Genomic DNA, 16,945 nt, shown 5'->3' on the forward strand with positions numbered 1-16,945 from the left:
TTGCGTGGTGGAATGAAAGTAAACGCCACCATTTGTATGTCTCGTTTTTAATAGAGAAAAAAACTGGCTCTTTATTGTAAAATATGCCAAAACATGAAAACAAAAAAATCAAGATTGTTCGATCTCCCGCAGCACGTGAATGAGGCAGCTTCACATTAGTGACACATCCAATATGGCGGCGCCGTCGACACGCGACTCGGCGCCGGATGCTGCGTCAGTGCGTGTCTGCCTGAAGTTGCTGCAGTTTGCCTTTCAAACGGACAAACTCAACTGCACTCGGACTGAGCTCAACTCTCGTAAGTTGAGCCGAAACTTTCTGGGCTCAAAGTCCACCTGGTTATGAATTGGGTTGCTTTTGTTTGTTTCCAGCGCGGATGTGATACTTGCTCGTTGTTTAGGCCGCCAAGTCGGCAACTGTAACTTTTGGCCCGGTATTCAAATCCGTTGAGGCTTTTCTTTCTTCCAGTACTCTTGACACTCAACTCAATTAATTGTCCATGTAGTCGTCCTCATCAGGAAGCTTACTAGTACAACGACTGACTTGCTAGTGACGTTTTTTCAACGATTGTAGGACGTTTCTGCACACAAAAAGAACGACTTACGTCTACATGTGACGAGCAAGCTAAAACTGTGCACTAGTTAACAACTGCATACTAGTACGACTAGTGACATTATGCAATGCTGCAAGCTTAGTTGTATTTTCTTTATTTCCAAGAAAACCATGGAAAATGACTTGAGATCAGCTCTAAAATTCAACTCTTATCATCATATTTGTCCACGCAAATATACCTTCAGTTGTAGCAGGCATTAAAAAGGAAGAAGAAACTGAAGGAACAAGGGTTACGCTCATAATTCTTTCTATGACTACATCCATCCAGCACACTAGTAGAATATCGGACGAATGCTCAAACGGCTAGCAGAACGACTTACTAGTCACTTACTAGTGATGTTTTTTTCCACTACTGTATATACCGCTTCTACACAACAGGTGAACAATTACATGTTACTGGTGAGGACAAACTGTGTACTAGTTATAATAATAGTAATATTCCAAACTAAAATACGACGTCGTTGACATGAATGAAACAAAATGGTTGAATAAAGAGGCGTAATTGTAGCTGTCCTTTACTTTTTTAGCTTGCCTTCAAAATTGAAAACATAACAAGCTGTGGTTTTCTGGGCGCACGCCCACCCGGTGCCATGCGGCCGTGGCAGCACATAAGCAAATAAGCATTATGGCATTATACCCAGATCTCATTGCGGTGACACTTGAAATTAAAGTATTGTGAAAATCAAGCTAAACATTGCTCTTTACTTGCATTTGTTCCTGTGGATAATGCTACGAGTGTGCGCATTAGCTATTTGTCGGGCTGAGGTTGGTATTTGTGAGCTCGTTTGGCAAAACTCTGACTGTGGCTTGTGTTTGAAACGGGTGAGGAGGTTTCTGGTTCTGCTAAGAACAAGATCCCATGTGACCTTCCGTGAGTCATTGCTGCCACGTTTAATAAATAAATTGTTTTTCATGTTCAGTACGTGGGCCGGCGCGTGTTGCAGTCTCGGCGCGTCGTCAGCGACCCGCGATCGGCCGGCCGGCAGCGCGCCTGTGATGTCGCGGGGCGGGCGGCGCCGGCATGCCGTACGTGGACCGACACAATCGCATCTGCGGCTTCCTGGACATCGAGGAGACGGAGGGCAGCGGAAAGTTCCTGAGACGCTACTTCGTCCTGGGCGCGCAGGGCCACAGCCTCCTGTGGTACATGGACAACCCGCAGGTGTGTGCGCGTGCGTGTGTGTCCGCGAGCCTGACAACAGTGACCCCCTACCGCATGGATTTCCTTGCTCAGAATCTTCCGGAAGGATCCCCGAACGTAGGCTCCCTCAAGCTGTCCTACATCTCCAAGGTGAGCGAGCGCGTGCGAAGGACGAACGGAAAGCCCAGCGCCATCTGGACTTCCTGTTTGTGGCGTTCCCACTTCCTGTCAGTCCACTTCCACTTCGGTTTTGTTCATTTTTCGTCCACCGCAGGTGAGCGACGCCGCCAAACTGAGGCCAAAGGCGGAGTTCTGCTTCGGTGAGTTCTGGTCTGGCGGTCGCGGGAGGTTCTAGAACGATTGAGGACACTATCCGTGTGTCGTTCCTCCTTTCCCCCAAAAACAACAGCAGTGTTTTGAAATAAGGAAAATAGCACTCTATAATATTGGACCGTAGAAAAACGTAGCGTAATAACATGATTAAATAGAATGTTAAAAAAAAAGTGAAAGAGTTTGTGCATCGAGTCAATTCATCGTGCTGCTCCTCCTGGTGCGCCTGGCTTGGCCACCGGGCGGCAGTGTAACACAGTCACGCAGAGCCAATAATATTAGTTGTTTCTTTTTTCCCCCCAGGGGATAAAGAATATACGCCTGTGTGTATTGCGATATTGTGTGTCTGCAGTGATAAACGCGGGAATGCGCAAGTTCTACCTGCAAGCTAACGACCAGCAGGACTTGGTGGAGTGGATCGCTGTTCTCAACAACGCCACCAAGATAACGGTGAGCCTTGCGCAAACACACACACAAACCGTGTGACATTTAAGTACGGTAGCCGAATCCGTGATGTTGTCGTGGAGATCGTGGAGCCTATCTCGTAATTCTGTCTCTAAGTCCGCTAGCTTAAAGCTAACCTATGCGTTTGAGAACTCTCTGCACCATTTGTACAATCGTCACTGTAGCAGATCATTGGACTATAATTGCCGTCATGTCAGCATCAGCAGACCAGCGGTGCACTTTCATTGCGCAATGACGCCGAACACTCGTTCACCGAGTGGCTGCTTGTTGTCATGCTAGAGTGGCTCCAACTACCGGAGACGAATGCCTTGTGTGCATTGTAACATATTTGCCAATAAAGCTGATTCTGATGGGAAATGCCATAGACGGGCTAATATAAACTAGCACGGCTGTTACGGTGGCACCGTCTTTGTGGAATTTTCAAAAAAAAAAAACAATTTGAATGAGTGTTTTAAACATCTGCTAAGTCATCCCCAAAAGAATAAAAAGCGGGCGTTCCAAACAAACGCAGCAATTTGGCGGACTGTCATTTTTGGGAAATCTTGTATCGTTGCCAGTTGAACACATACACGGATCCAAACAGAGCATATAACATTCATATTCATAGACCTATACTCTTCCGTGTGGAAACGACGACTGTCGTATTTCTCACTTTGTTGTCATTTCCAAACAAATGTCCTTTGTTGTCTGCTCCCAGGTGCCAAAGGTAAGCGAGGGCACCGACACGCCTCAGGAAGTCCTGGGCGCCTTGAAGCACGTCTCCTACAAGACGGAGATCGTGGGCGGCGTCCCCGTCGTCACCGCCACTCAGGTGAGGCTCGGCGGGCCCGGACGTGCGCGAAGGAATGCCTCCGCGCGCGGGAACCGCGCCTTGAATTCCACAATTGCCGACAACGTCACGAAACAGTCTGCGGCCGGGTTCGGAATCACTCCCCACCCGACATACGGTGAATAGCGGGGCGGAGGGACTGAGCCCTACCGCCAATAGCGCAAATCGGCAAAGGTATTATCACAATCCTCTTGATTTGCCAAGTAGGTCAAAAACACACAAAGTTTAATGTTCAGTACTGTTTGGCGCTACAGGCCGATAGCACACGCTACTCACCAAAAGTCAGAGAATTTCGGAGTGAAATTTCAGATGCGCTGGAATTTTTCAAACGTCAACTTCATTTCACATTCTGTCAACTTCTGAATGCATTTTTGTGAACAACAAATTCACAACAACTGTTGGAGCCACGGAAATCTCCAAGGGCGTGGGCTGTTACGCCTTTTCTGTGACTCTTCCAGTCTCTCTATTGCGACCCGCCGATGGCACCGCGCGGCCACTTCCCGCAGCGTCAATCGAAACTCGGTGTGCGTTTGCTCGGCAGGAGCGGGCGGACGAGGCCGAGCGCGGCGCCGCCGGCGGGCCCTACTTCCTGTCCGGCCGAGTCCAGGACCACGACCGAGCTGTCATCAAGGCGGGATACTGCGTCAAGCAGGGAGCTGTGGTCAGACACAAAAACCTTTTCCCTTGTTCTACTGTCAAACCAAACATAAGTCAAAGAGAAGTGTATTTAAAACAATCATATAGCCTCCGCTAGCTTCATGCTGACACACAATGGAAAAGGCCGCTAAGGCTAAAGGCTACAGGCTAATGAATAGCTCGCACGTGCCGTTGTTACAGCCGTTTAAGCAGCGGGTATTTGAACACAAAACGCCAAGCAGCACATGGAGACGGGTATTCCAAAAACGCTCACTCCCCATTCTGTGGCGTCGGACTCAAAGCATCTCTTCTCAGGTAACCCCCAAAATATGCCAGCGCGTTCGTTGCGCCATTTACGCCGCGTTGTCAGTGACAGCAAGCCCTTTTCAGAACCGAAGATTGCGCAATCATTTGTGGAAATAACATCATTCGGTAGTCGGCTTTACACGGTCGGGATTTTTGGGGCCGATCAGCGAGTTTAAAAAAAAAAAAAAAAAAACATCACAAGATGGAGGAATGTGTCTGTTTAAACGACCTGTTCATTTACTGTGTATACTTAATTGCTCCCAAAAATATATTTACAATCAATAATGTGCCTTTGTTCCTCTATTTATGCCAGTGAGGCATAGTGACGGACAGAACAAATGAATGCTCTTCTATTAGATGGCAGGAAGTAAATACAGCAATTAATGGATCCACATTTTTGTTCGTTGGTGTGCCGTGAGATTTTTTTCAATTGTAAAATATGTTCCTCGACTCCGTAAAGGTTGGAAATCGCTGCTCCCGTCAGGTCAAAGCAACGTTACAAGGTGACAGAAATAATGGGCGCACACCGAAACTGTAGAGCACGATTGGACAGAACGGCGGCGTGTTTACGTCCAACCGTTCGTGGTACCGCTAGCTTGCTAGGCTACATACCGTTTTGTTGCCCGCTCGCGAGCCGTATCGTACTCAAAGTACGTGAACGTACCTCAAGCGCGCCTTAAACCGACGTCCTGAGCACCGCTCACCGCCAACGCACGCTTGTTCATTCAAAATCAGAGTACGTCTTTTTTTTAGTCATTTATTTCATTAAATAATGGCTGACTTGTTTTATTGTAAATAATAGAATTATGAGTAAAATTGTATAAAAAATGACATATCCCATTTAACTTTTTACAGTTTATTTTGTAAATAATATAAGTAGGACCAATTACAATTTGGCATATCTTTGAAAACATGAAAGAATAGTTCAATAATCATAATTCAAAATGAATTATAAATCCAAATTTAAATCACAAACCTTCACCTAAAATACCAAAAAATCAACTTCTTTTGAAATTCTTTGAGTGTTATGCAGCCTGAGACGCATTTTTGATGGTTTTGTTGTTTCTAATTGACATTGGATTATCTCGTTGAATTCGTATTTATGGAGAGCGCTTTTGCCCGTCTGATTGTTCTTGAAGCGTTCTGTCAATAGAATGTTGCGCAATCCGGTCGGCGATGCTGATGCGTGCGTTTCCTGTTAGATGAAGACGTGGAAGCGGAGGTACTTCGTGCTGCACCCGAACGGCCTCGGCTACTTCAAGTCGGACTCGGTGGGTGCGCGCGCGCGTGCGTGCCTGCGTGCGTGCGTGCGTGTTAATCCAAAGCATCTGCTGTGTGTGTGTCGTCAGGACAGGGGGGCGCTGCGCGTGATCCCCCTCAAGGACATCCTCAAAGTTCAAGAGTGCAAGCAAAGGTGATCAATGAAGAAATGTTTTCTCTCGCGTGACGTTTGTGTCAACGATCTAATGTTGTTGTGTTGAAGGGGCAAAAAAAACATTGGAAGCCATCGACACATTCAAAGTCATGAGAAGAACACACTTCAAGCTATTTAAAGACACTTCTGAAATATTCCTCGTCTCTCGGTGACCGACTGGTTAGAGCGTCTGCCTCACAGTTCTGGGGACCCGGGTTCGAACCCCGGCCCCGCCGGTGTGGAGTTTGCATGTTCTCTCCACGTGCCTGCGTGGCTTTTCTTCGGGCGCTCCGCTTTCCTCCCGCATCCCAAAAACATGCACGCTAGGTTCATTGGAGACTCTAAATTGCCCGTAGGTGTGAACGTGAGCGCGAATGGTTGTTTGTTTGCGATTGGCCGGCGACCGGTTCAGGGCGTACCCCGCCACCTGCCCGTGGATAGCCGGGATGGGCTCCGGCACGCCCGCGACCCGCGTGAGGAGAAGCGGCTCAGAAAATGGACGGATGGATGGATTCCGTAACGACAGCAGAGGGCGCTATTGTTTTCAATTCTGCTGATTGGCGGCAAAAGAGAAACGGGAACAGCCAGGAAAAGCGCGAGTTCTCGTGTGCTTTTGATTATGATTTTGAAATGTGTTGTTGCGCGACTTTAATCCCTCAAGGGAATGATGGCAAGTAACGCTAGTGGCGCTTAACGGGATCTGTGAGCCACGTTTGATGGTCGCTGTGGTGTTGTGCAGTGAGCTGATGATGAGGGACAACCTCTTCGAGATGATCACAAGCTCCAGAACGTTCTACTTGCAGGTAAACACACACGCGTACCTTTAACAAACCCAGCCACGCGCATTCACAAGACGCCGCTGTTGCGCACGTGTGTCAGAGCGACAGTCCCGAGGACATGCGCAGCTGGATTAAAGCCATCTCCGGCGCCGTCGTGGCCCAGCGAGGACCGGGATGCGCCACCGGCTCGGTGAGTGGCGGCGTCGTCGTCGTCGTCGTGGTGGTGTAGTTACCCTCTACATGTGCAATTCCAGTTTTTCCAGGTTTTTCTTTGCTTTGCTTTGTGCTGTGAGAAAAAGTTGAAAACGTTACTTCGGAGAAGCCATCTTCAGATACTTGGCCACCGGCGGCGGGGATCCGTCCGTCTCTTCTTCTCCATCATCTCTTCTCCTCTTCTCTGCAGGATCGCAGGTGCCAACCCGCCTCGTCCTCGTCCTCCTCCACCTTCTACTACGCCCTCAGTGAGGAACTACCTTACCCACAATGCTCCGCTCCGCCGGTCGCCGCGGAAGACGCCCAAGCGTCGCCGTGGAAACGGCCAAGCGACGAAAAGATGGCCCGCGACGACGAGTGATTCCATTTGACGACGGTGGGGAGTCCTCGGGCATTTTTTTTTTTTCATTACATTCAACAACTTTTTACTCTGCTACTGATTTTGTTTTTTTTTCTTTTCCAAGCCTTTGTTGATTAAAACATCTTCAAAACACACACCCAAAGATGTCACATTGAGGCGATAGCTCACTCTTTACGGTTTTGCTTTCACATGGAAATGTGAAACGTCAACAGTTACATGAACAGCCACAAGTCCTATTTTTATAACACTCTTATTATATTCATTGTATGTCCTTTTATTCACTTTTGTGCTTTTCAATGTGAGTCAGCCGCATCGGGCGGAACCCGCGCGCCCTCTATTGACTAGCCGCAACTGGCACGATGACGGTAAAAAGTCAAATCAAGCACAAACAAGGCAAGAACGGAAACAAACAAGATTCAAGCGGGTCCAAAACCATGAGAAGAACCACCAAAACGTGACAGCTGCAACATGGCGTCGCGTCCGTGTTCTGCCCGGACAGCTGCACGCGCGCACACGTTGCCGACTGACTCGAGCTGCGTGGAATTCGATGGCCTCGCGCGCACACACACACACGCACGCACGCACACACACACACGGGGTTTCCGGGAAGTGTGTGTTTTGACTGGCCGTCAACACACGTGAGGACTTTTTTTTTTTGTTTTGTTTTTTCCCCCCTCGTTGTCGGACTTGGGAGTTCATCCGCGGAGCGGGACGGCAGCAGAGGACGCTTGCAAAAGTGCGCCCGGGTGGGTGGCATCGGGCCGGCCGTCGTGGGCGCGCGTCAACGCCGTCATTTACCGGAACGGTCCGACTCGGCCCCGTCGAGAGCCAAACGCTTTGTTGTTTAACGAGCAGTCGGCGCGCTGACGTCGCGCAGCCTGGAAGTTAAGCGCGCACGCCAGCAAGAGGACAGGGTGTTGCCTTGGCGCGCGTTGCGTCGCTAACTCTTAAAGCATGTTCGCGCGCGTGCAACGGGATTATGCAAGTACACTTACGCAAGCGCTGCTTTCGAGATACGAGTTGAAATCCATCCAGAACATTTGTAACTCAGGTCGTATGTCAAATGAAGGTAAATGTCATACATCTGTTGCAGCCCCCCTTCAAAAATGGAATTTTGTGACGCCTTTTCTTTCTTGAGAAATAGCACTCGAAAATGTCGGACGCAAATGGCTGGAGTGAACCCTTTTTTCCCAGAAGAGGCAGGAACATAGGGTGACCTACAAGAGCGCAGGTAGAAGCACGCAGGTGGGTTACATCTTGTGCAGACCATGTCATCTGAAGGAGGTTAGCGACTGTAAGGTGGCGGTAGGGGAGAGTGTGGCAAGACGGCATAGGATGCTGGTGTGGAAGATCGGGAAGACAAAGGCAGAGCAGAGAAGCATGTGGTGGAAGCTGAGACGGGACGAGCGTTGTGCGGCTTTTCGGGAAGAGGTGAGACGGGAGGAGCTTCCGGAAGACTGGACCGCTGCAGCCGAGGTGATCAGAGAGGCAGGCAGGAGAGTACTTGGTGTATCTTCTGGCAGGAAAGGAGAGAAGGAGACTCGCTGGTGGAATCTCACAGTACAGGAAATCATACAAGGAAAAAAGGTTAGCGAAGAAGAAGTGGGACGCCGAGAGGACCGAGGAGAGGCGACACGGGGCAAAGGTAGAGGTGGCAAAGGCCAAACAAGTATGCCAGGTTGGCCACTAAAGAAGGAGAAAAAGAGCGACACAGGTTGGCCAGACAAGAAGGGTAGAGGAGGGAAGGATGTGCAGCAGGTGAGGGTGATTAAGGATAGAGATGGAAATATGTTGACTGGTGGCAGCAGGGTGCTAGCTAGATGCAAAGAATACTTTGAGGAGTTGATGAATGAGAGTAGAAGAGGCAAGTGTGGTGGACCAGGAAGTAGCCATGATTGGTAAGGGGGAAGTTAGAAAGGCAGTTGGTCCTGATGGCATTCCTGTGGAGGTACGGGAGCATCTAGGAGAGGTGGCTGAGGACTTTTGGACCAGCTTCTTCAATAGAATTCCAAAGGGTGAGACGATGGAAGAAAAGTGCGCTGGTGCCCATTTTTAAGAACAAGGGCGATGAGTATATTGCTAGAAGGATGACGAGGATGGAGCTGCCAGGCGAGAGAGCGAGAGGAAGAGCAAAGAGAAGGTCGACGGATGTCGGAGTTGGAGAGGAGGATGCAGGAGAGAGGCCGACGTGGGAACGGAGGACGCGCTGTGGCGACCCCGTACGGGACGAGCCCAAAGGAGAAGAAGGTCAAAGCACGTGTGCGGTCGCCACATCAGGAAATAGAATTGAAACCAATTTTCTCCCTTTCTGCTTCAATTCAATGGAGGTAATTCTGCTCCTTCTGGAGTGTGCGCCTTGGCCACCCGGGGGCAGTATAATACCTACGAATAGAGATGTGGAGAGGCTCAGCTGTGGCGATAAAGAATATATGCCTGTAAGTATTATATTATCTGTTTGTGTTCAAATGTTTGTTGCTCGAAGTGCGATAAGGACGCCACACGGATGCTATTTGTTATCGCACCTATGGGATTCCCCATTATGTGTTAGCGTTAAGCTAGCTGAGGTTATGTGTTTTGTTTTAAATACGCATCATTTGACAGAAAACTTGATCTGGGACTGGCAATATATATATATATATATATATGTATATATTGTTAGATTCAAATGTTTTTTAACATGTAGGTAGTAGTTCCGAAAAATGCCTTTGTAGCGATTGAGGAGCCGCGACTGCGTGAAAGTTGCGTTGGGAGCGGTCCATCATTCCTCTCGCGGACCGAGCTCATTGTCGTCGCCCTGAAAGACAAAAAGATTGGCTTTTTCTTTCTTTCTTTCTTTTAGTTTTCCAAATTCGTGAATCGGTGTACCCGCGGGCGCCGAACGGCGAGCCTGCGATTTTGGCCTGGCCCCGCCCTGCTCGGTGACGCCACGGGCGGCCTCGCCAATCGGACGCCGTGTTCACGCGGCGCTTTTAAAGCGCGCGGCTCCAGGCGGGCGTCACTTCGGCGCAGTTCTCCTCTCGCGTCCACGATGATCGTCGTCCTTTTGCTGTGCGCGCTGCTCGCGCCCGCCGACCTCTCGGCGCTCCACAAGCGCGCCGCCGCCGCCGTCGGCTGCCCGGAGACGTGCGACAAGTCCCGGTGCGCGCCCCCGCCCTCGCCCGCCGACTGCCCGGCCGGGGTGGCGCCGGACGCGTGCGACTGCTGCGCGGCGTGCGCGGCCGCCGAGGGCGAGCCGTGCGGCGGGGACGCGCGCCGCTGCGGCGACGGCTTGAAGTGCGCGGCGAGCGGCGGCGCCGACGCCACGAGCACCGTGCGGCGCAGGGCCGGAGCGGGCGTGTGCGTTTGCGCCAGCGCCGAGCCCGTGTGCGGCAGCGACGGCGTCACCTACGGCAACGTCTGCCGCCTGCGGCGAGAGCGCGGCCGCGCGCTCGTGGTCGTGCAGAGGGGCGCGTGCGGCGAGGGTGAGTCCCCCGAGGGGGCGCGAACATACAAGTGGCGGCCCAACTTCACCCGTCCGTCGCTTTCCTGCAAATCTGCCCCGTTGAAATCAATCGCTTTGCCCCTCACAAGTCGCACAAATCGTTTCGCAACGCCAAATCATTGAAATGACGCTCGGTCTCCATGGCAACGCGCTCTTGTCGCTTTTGTCCTCGGTGACCGTTTCTAGGCTAGTGGTCGTCAAACACCTTGACTCACTTGCGATCAGTTACCATGAGTTACGATTGAAAAGAAAAGAAAAGAAAAGAAAAGAAAAGTGCCAGCGAGCCAGTAAAAGAAACCCACGGATCCAAAGATTTGGTCCTACTTCGGCTTTGCGGCGCTCCCTTTGACAAGCTTGCATGAATCTTTTCTTTTCTTCTGCTTTCTTTTTTTCTCTTTCCTTTTTCTTACAAAAGTGTCAAAGTTGATCTTGGAAACGGCCGCGCGCGCAGCACTTCGGTCCGGAACACGTTGTACAATCTGGGTCAGACGTTATCGAACCCGATGTTTTTCTTCCCGGCCGCCTGTGCGGACGCGCTTGGATACGCCGTCAACACAACAACCGTCGCGCGGTGACTCACAGAGCTCAGGAATCTTCCCCGGTTCGGGCTCGTCCGCCTTCAGATGGGATCAGATAACGGGATGACGTCGTTGATGAACGCCGATTGGCCTTCACACGGGAAAATGAGCGACTGTTTGCCGCGCGCGCACTCGACCCGATTTTAGGACTCAGTCAGCCGTCGGTCCGTCGGATGCGGCGGCCGATAAGCGTCGCGTCAAGCTACGTCGTAGACGACAGAAATCAATAAAGCAACACGTGGCCTGTCAAAAGTGAGTAAAGCTACACGGTTGCCCGCCGAAACCCACTTCGGGTTTGCGGTGGGTAACGGAAATGGCGTCAAGACAATCGAAACAGTGGCAAAGGCCACGCTGACCATTGGAAATTGGACAAAAGGTACCTGGTGGATATTGACAATCAAGTCAGGCAACTTGTTGGCCGCAAAAAAAATCGAGCGCCAGTCCAAAGAGGCGCTAGAAATTGAGTAGAGCGGAAATGGAATAAACGGAGGTGGGTGCCGATAAGTGTTGCGCGGAGGCCAGTACAAGTCGAGTAGAGGTACCTGCTGGAGCAAAGGCCAGTGGAGACCAGTCGAAATCCAGTCGAGGAAGGTAATGACCGGCAGAAATGTCGGCGGCGGCCAATAAGCTTCGAGCACAGGTACGTTGCGGCCGGTAGAAATGGAGTCCAGGTGCGTGCTCGCCAACGGTCAGATTTTCGCAAGACGAGACTCGGCTCACATCCTTTTGTTTTTAGGAGCTCACGCATCCGGACGGACTCCGGCCGCCGCTCGAGCCCCTCGCACGCGCTCGTTACGTTTGGCCGAGCGTCGAAAGCTGAGCCACGCCTCCGCCGAGCCCTGAGCAAAGTTCGGGCCGCTTCTACGCTATTGATTGTTAACCGTACAACCGACCGTGACTTGCTCTCGGGGGCCTCCTGGTGGTCGGCAGGCGTTGACGTGGTTTCCGTCCCGGCAGGTCAGAAGAACCCCGACAGTCTTCGCCTCAAGTACAACTTCATCGCCGACGTGGTGGAGAAGATCGCACCCGCCGTGGTTCACATCGAACTTTACCGCAAGTACGACGGCGGCGCCGAGTCAGACGTGAGCATTCGATGACCGATTGTGGTAATGATCGTTCCCTCCGCACGCAGGATGATTTATTCCAAGCGGGAAGTGGCGGTGGCCAGCGGCTCGGGTTTCGTCGTGTCCGAGGACGGACTCGTCGTCACCAACGCCCACGTGGTGGCCAATAAGCATCGAGTCAAGGTACGTGCGGCCGATAGACATCGAGTCAAGGTGTCCGCCGGCTCACAGAGACGGAGAAAGGCGACGCGGTGACGTTTGGCGTCGCGCCCGCAGGTGGAGCTGAAGAGCATCGGCACCTTCGACGCCAAAATTTTGGACGTTGACGAGAAGGCCGACATCGCTCTCATCAAAATCGACGTCCACGTGAGTCCTGATCGTGATCGGCGTTATCGGAATGTCAGCTCTTCATTAGCTTGCACAATCGTCGTGAAATCATCCAAATCGCCGCTATGATCCTTTGAATAATAATAATAGTAGTTCAATAAAAGAGGAGGTCAAAGGTCAAATGAAATCAAAGGCAAGAAAGATGAAGTTGAAGATGGAATCAAAGTGAACTCCAAGAAGAATTCAAAGGTCAAATCAGAGAGGACATCCAAGATGCATTCAAAGATCAATCAATGATTAATTGATTGAAATGAGGTCAAAGTCAAATCGAGGTCACATCAAAGATGAAATCAAAAGCCAGTCTGGCCAGTCCAAACGGGCTTTGCGTCCACGGCGTCCGTCCGTCCGTCCGGGAAAAACCTTTTCCGTTTGCGCTTCAGAGCAAACTTCCGGTGCTGCCGCTGGGCCGCTCGGCCGACCTCCGCCCCGGCGAGTTCGTGGTGGCCATCGGGAGTCCCTTCTCCCTCCAGAACACGGTGACCACCGGCATCGTCAGCACCACCACCAGGGGCGGCAAGGAGCTGGGCCTGCGCAACTCCGACATGGACTACATCCAGACGGACGCCATCATCAACGTGAGCGGCAAACCCGAACGTCCGTACGTCCGAACGTCCGACCGCCAAGGCCCGTTTTGCTGACTTTCACGCTTTCGCTCGGTTTCAGTACGGCAACTCGGGAGGTCCGCTCGTCAACCTGGTGAGTCAATTCAATTCTTATTATTCGCAATTGAAGAGTTCAAGCGCAAAAAGACGACAAACGTGGTTTGGACAAAAATCCGGCCGCGCCCGCGAGCTGACCATCTTTCGCAGCGTCCTTTTCCTCACCGTGCAAAACCGAACAATTCCCACATAAAACACGCACATACAGTAGACTTTACGCCCATCCGATCGGCGTTATCGGTATCGGCCGACAATTAGCATTTTATGCCGATCGGCTTTCGTGTCATAAGTCGCCGATCCGATCGACGTCGGCGCATGAGTCAAACGGACTCAAACTCATGACGGTGAGCGAGCGCCCGTTATTTCGGTCATGTAATGTTGCTCTGTCAGTGGCCGATCCTTGAATGCCCCCTAGAGGTCATTGGTGTTTTGCCTAAAATGCTGGAGAATCATTTTGGGACGGGCTCCGGCACCCTCGTGAGGATGAGCTGCACACAAAATGGATGGATGGATGGATGGATGGATGGATGGAGACAGCACACAAGTACACGACAATGAATGGAACAAGTCATGTCAATGGACACGTTGCTCCATCTTGGTTTTTTTTTCCAAACTTGCTGATCGGTGATCGGCCCCAAAAATCCAGATCGTGTAAAGCCTAATATACAGTACAGATTAAAAAAAATAATAAAAAAAAAATATATATGTATATATATATATCATAGAAAACCAACAAGTGTCCTTTACATTTTGCTAACATTATTAACTTGAACCTGGAACCAGACATGTAAAAAAGACGCACACACGTTTTACCCAATCCACAAAGGTTGAATATTGAACATTTTACTCCAAATTTCAAATGTCTGCTTTTGCGTTGGAACTCTTCAATTAATTAACCAACTATTTAATCCTTTACAATTGTCCAGTAATATTTTTGTATGTTATTTAAAAGAAGTCGTATTTATTTATACTTAATTGAATTGGAATTAATCAACTCATTCTTAAAGAAAAAATAAATACACTGCACAATTGCTTGTTTTACAAAGTCATTCATGCTCATGGTGTTATTTAATTAATAAACAACAATTTTAATCAAATTGTAGCAATTTTTTTATTCTTCTAATATTTTTGCATTTTTGTGTAAAATAGTTGATTGTAAATTTCATTCTCTTTAATCTTATGATTTCTTTTTTTAATTTTAATCATAAAATAATTCATGCTTATTTGAATTCTTTTAAAATTTATAATGAATTTATTCGTTGATAATTAGTGACCCAATTATTTCTGAAAGTCTCTAAAAGCATCTTATACTAACCAAATAATTTACGCTCAGGTTTAAGCCGTTGAATGATTTATTCAAATCAAAGTTTTTGGGGTGTACCTAATGAAGCGGCCGTGCGTGTCGTAGGACGGCGAGGTGATCGGCATCAACACGCTGAAGGTGACGGCGGGAATCTCCTTCGCCATCCCGTCCGACAAAATCCGACAGTTCCTGATGGAGTCGCACGAGCGCCAGGCCAAAGGTACGCGGGCGCGGCCATCGGCGCCACCTGCGGGTGGCGGCTGTGACTTGGGGTTTTTTTTTTTTTGTGTTTGGAGTGTTTCTTTGTGGTTTTGACCGCGTCGCTGTTGTTTGCTCGTCTTCATGTTGTTTTAGCTCTTTTAAAATCGTGTCTTTAGGACTTTGATTTTGTTGTGTCTTTGTGGTGATTCTTTTTTTTTCTCTCCAGGAAAGAGCAACGGCAAAAAGAAGTACATCGGCATCAAGATGATGAGCCTCACGCCAACGTGAGTGTCACACGCACACAGCGACGACGCCAACGTGGCGGCGGCGGCGGGGGCCTCTCGTTAAAGGCGCCACAAAAGGATTTCTACTTTGACCTGCGAACATTTCTGCCCGTCTATTATTATGACAATGCTTTATTTACTGCTGTACTCGTTCGTGTATAATAACAGAGCGGTCGAAATGTGACACAAACGTTCCTTCCATGACATGGAAACGTGTGGCCTGAAAGATCGACAACAACACGTGGCATTGTCACAATCATGGTAGCCAATAGCCAAATCAAGTCAAGGCAATAGCAATCGAGAATGGTACCTCATGGCAAATCGAAATTCAGTAAAGGTATGCGCTGGCCAGTACAAATCGAGTAAAGGCACACCAAATTAAGTGAAGGTAAAAGTGTTGCCCGATAGAAATCAAGTATTGGAGAGCAAAGGTATGCGCCGGCCAGTAGAATTCGAGTAAAGATCCGCAGTGGCCAATCGAAGTCAAGGAAAAAGTACAAAGGGACCTGTAGAAATCAACTAAACATCCACGGTGGCCAATAGAAATCGAGTGTGCAAGTAGAAGACATATTCATATTCTCACCCGTCTGATTATTCATGCACGAGAACCGTCATGTAGGAAACACAAAGTCAAAACGACTTGAAAATGGTTTCCATGGAAAACCGGGAGGGGGAAAAAGTCAGGATCGTTTCCTGTTGCGATGATGTCGAATGTTTGTTTTTCTTCCAGTCTGGCCAAGGAGCTGAAGGGCAGACAGTCGGACTTCCCGGACGTGACGTCGGGCGCTTACGTCATCGAAGTCCTCAGTCGGACCCCCGCCGAGGCGTGAGTGCTCTTCTTCCTCGCTAAAACAACAACAACAACAACAACAACAACCGTTGTCGTCGTCGTCGTCGTCACAACTTTACCGCAAAACCCGTCCTTACAAAATCCTGCAAGCGGGCAGAAAACAAGAACGCAAGCGAACACACACCAGCTTACATCATTTACACCCCCCGAAAAAAAAAGCTTCCACACTTCGACAATGAACACCTTCCTACTCAATTAAAAAATTTTATTTAAATCAATAATAATATAATCCCTATTAAAATATAATACCATAATAAAATCCTATTAAAACAAACCATTCATTTAAAACATAAAAAACCATAATTCTAAAATCCAATTAAAAATAATCAAAATTCAAATATTAAATCAATAAAACCATATAAAACATATAATAATAAAAATAATCTAACCCATATCCAAATAAACACTCAAATATACAATACCAAAAACAACATAAAACTTTATTCATACAAACAAACAAATAAAAATCATTAAATAAATCCCAAAAAAAACCCAAACAAAACACCCCCCCATAAAAACCAAAAAAAATATTTAACTATACCAAATTTATTACCCTCCCCCCCCCCCCCCCCCCCCCCCCCACCCCCCCACCCCCCCCCCCCCCCCCCTTTTTTTTTTTTACCCCCCCCCCCCACATGGCGTGTCCCCGACGCAGCGCCGGCCTGCGGGAGAGCGACGTGATCATCAGCATCAACGGCGAGCGGGTGTCGTCGGCCGGCGACGTGAGCGCCGCCATCAGGCGCGACGACGCGTTGCGGGTGGTGGTGAGGCGGGGCAACGAGGACGTCATCCTCTTCGTCGTGCCGAGGACGTCGAGCCGTGAGACGGCCTCCGGCCGCCAGGGGGCGCTGTGGGCGGACCGCCTGCTGAGTTGAGGGACGTTGCGTACCCTTGAGACGTTGCGTCTCACGCGCACAACAAAGACACACACAAGCATTTGCTACTTGTGTGTCCGTCAAGTGGTTGCTTGGTTACTGTGCTTCGTTTTGAAGTTGTTTTTATGTCTATGACTATTTTTCTAAACAGAAAATAAAATTCCTTGAGGTGTTTTTAT

At 49.4% G+C, this 16,945-nt stretch overlaps 2 protein-coding genes across 11 annotated transcripts; both read left to right on the plus strand.

The window, feature by feature from the left end:
* Nucleotides 1-149: 149 nt before the first annotated feature.
* On the plus strand, nt 150-7,218 carry LOC133468950 (pleckstrin homology domain-containing family A member 1-like). Of its 9 annotated transcripts, XM_061755396.1 has the most exons (13): nt 150-296; nt 1,531-1,772; nt 1,845-1,901; nt 2,026-2,071; nt 2,434-2,531; nt 3,244-3,357; nt 3,917-4,036; nt 4,213-4,326; nt 5,520-5,588; nt 5,667-5,731; nt 6,471-6,534; nt 6,611-6,700; nt 6,914-7,218. In XM_061755396.1, the coding sequence occupies exons 2-13, from the start codon at nt 1,632-1,634 to the stop codon at nt 7,082-7,084; spliced, it is 1,149 nt and encodes a 382-aa protein (XP_061611380.1). In that variant the 5' UTR covers nt 150-296; nt 1,531-1,631; the 3' UTR covers nt 7,085-7,218. The 9 variants fall into 9 exon arrangements, with proteins under 9 accessions (XP_061611380.1, XP_061611383.1, XP_061611384.1 ...); XM_061755399.1 differs by lacking the exon at nt 6,611-6,700; XM_061755400.1 differs by lacking the exon at nt 4,213-4,326.
* A 1,938-nt stretch (nt 7,219-9,156) lies between these two features.
* Nucleotides 9,157-16,944, plus strand: LOC133468939 (serine protease HTRA1B-like). Of its 2 annotated transcripts, XM_061755363.1 has the most exons (11): nt 9,157-9,519; nt 9,924-10,545; nt 12,101-12,200; nt 12,276-12,390; nt 12,484-12,573; nt 12,975-13,169; nt 13,258-13,290; nt 14,662-14,776; nt 14,984-15,041; nt 15,772-15,867; nt 16,547-16,944. In XM_061755363.1, the coding sequence occupies exons 1-11, from the start codon at nt 9,172-9,174 to the stop codon at nt 16,764-16,766; spliced, it is 1,992 nt and encodes a 663-aa protein (XP_061611347.1). In that variant the 5' UTR covers nt 9,157-9,171; the 3' UTR covers nt 16,767-16,944. The 2 variants fall into 2 exon arrangements, with proteins under 2 accessions (XP_061611347.1, XP_061611348.1); XM_061755364.1 differs by lacking the exon at nt 9,924-10,545 and having other exon boundaries at nt 9,369-9,519; nt 11,880-12,200.
* Nucleotide 16,945: the final 1 nt, after the last annotated feature.

Source organism: Phyllopteryx taeniolatus, chromosome 19, assembly GCF_024500385.1.
Source record: "Phyllopteryx taeniolatus isolate TA_2022b chromosome 19, UOR_Ptae_1.2, whole genome shotgun sequence".
NCBI classification, from domain to species: Eukaryota; Metazoa; Chordata; class Actinopteri; order Syngnathiformes; family Syngnathidae; genus Phyllopteryx; species Phyllopteryx taeniolatus.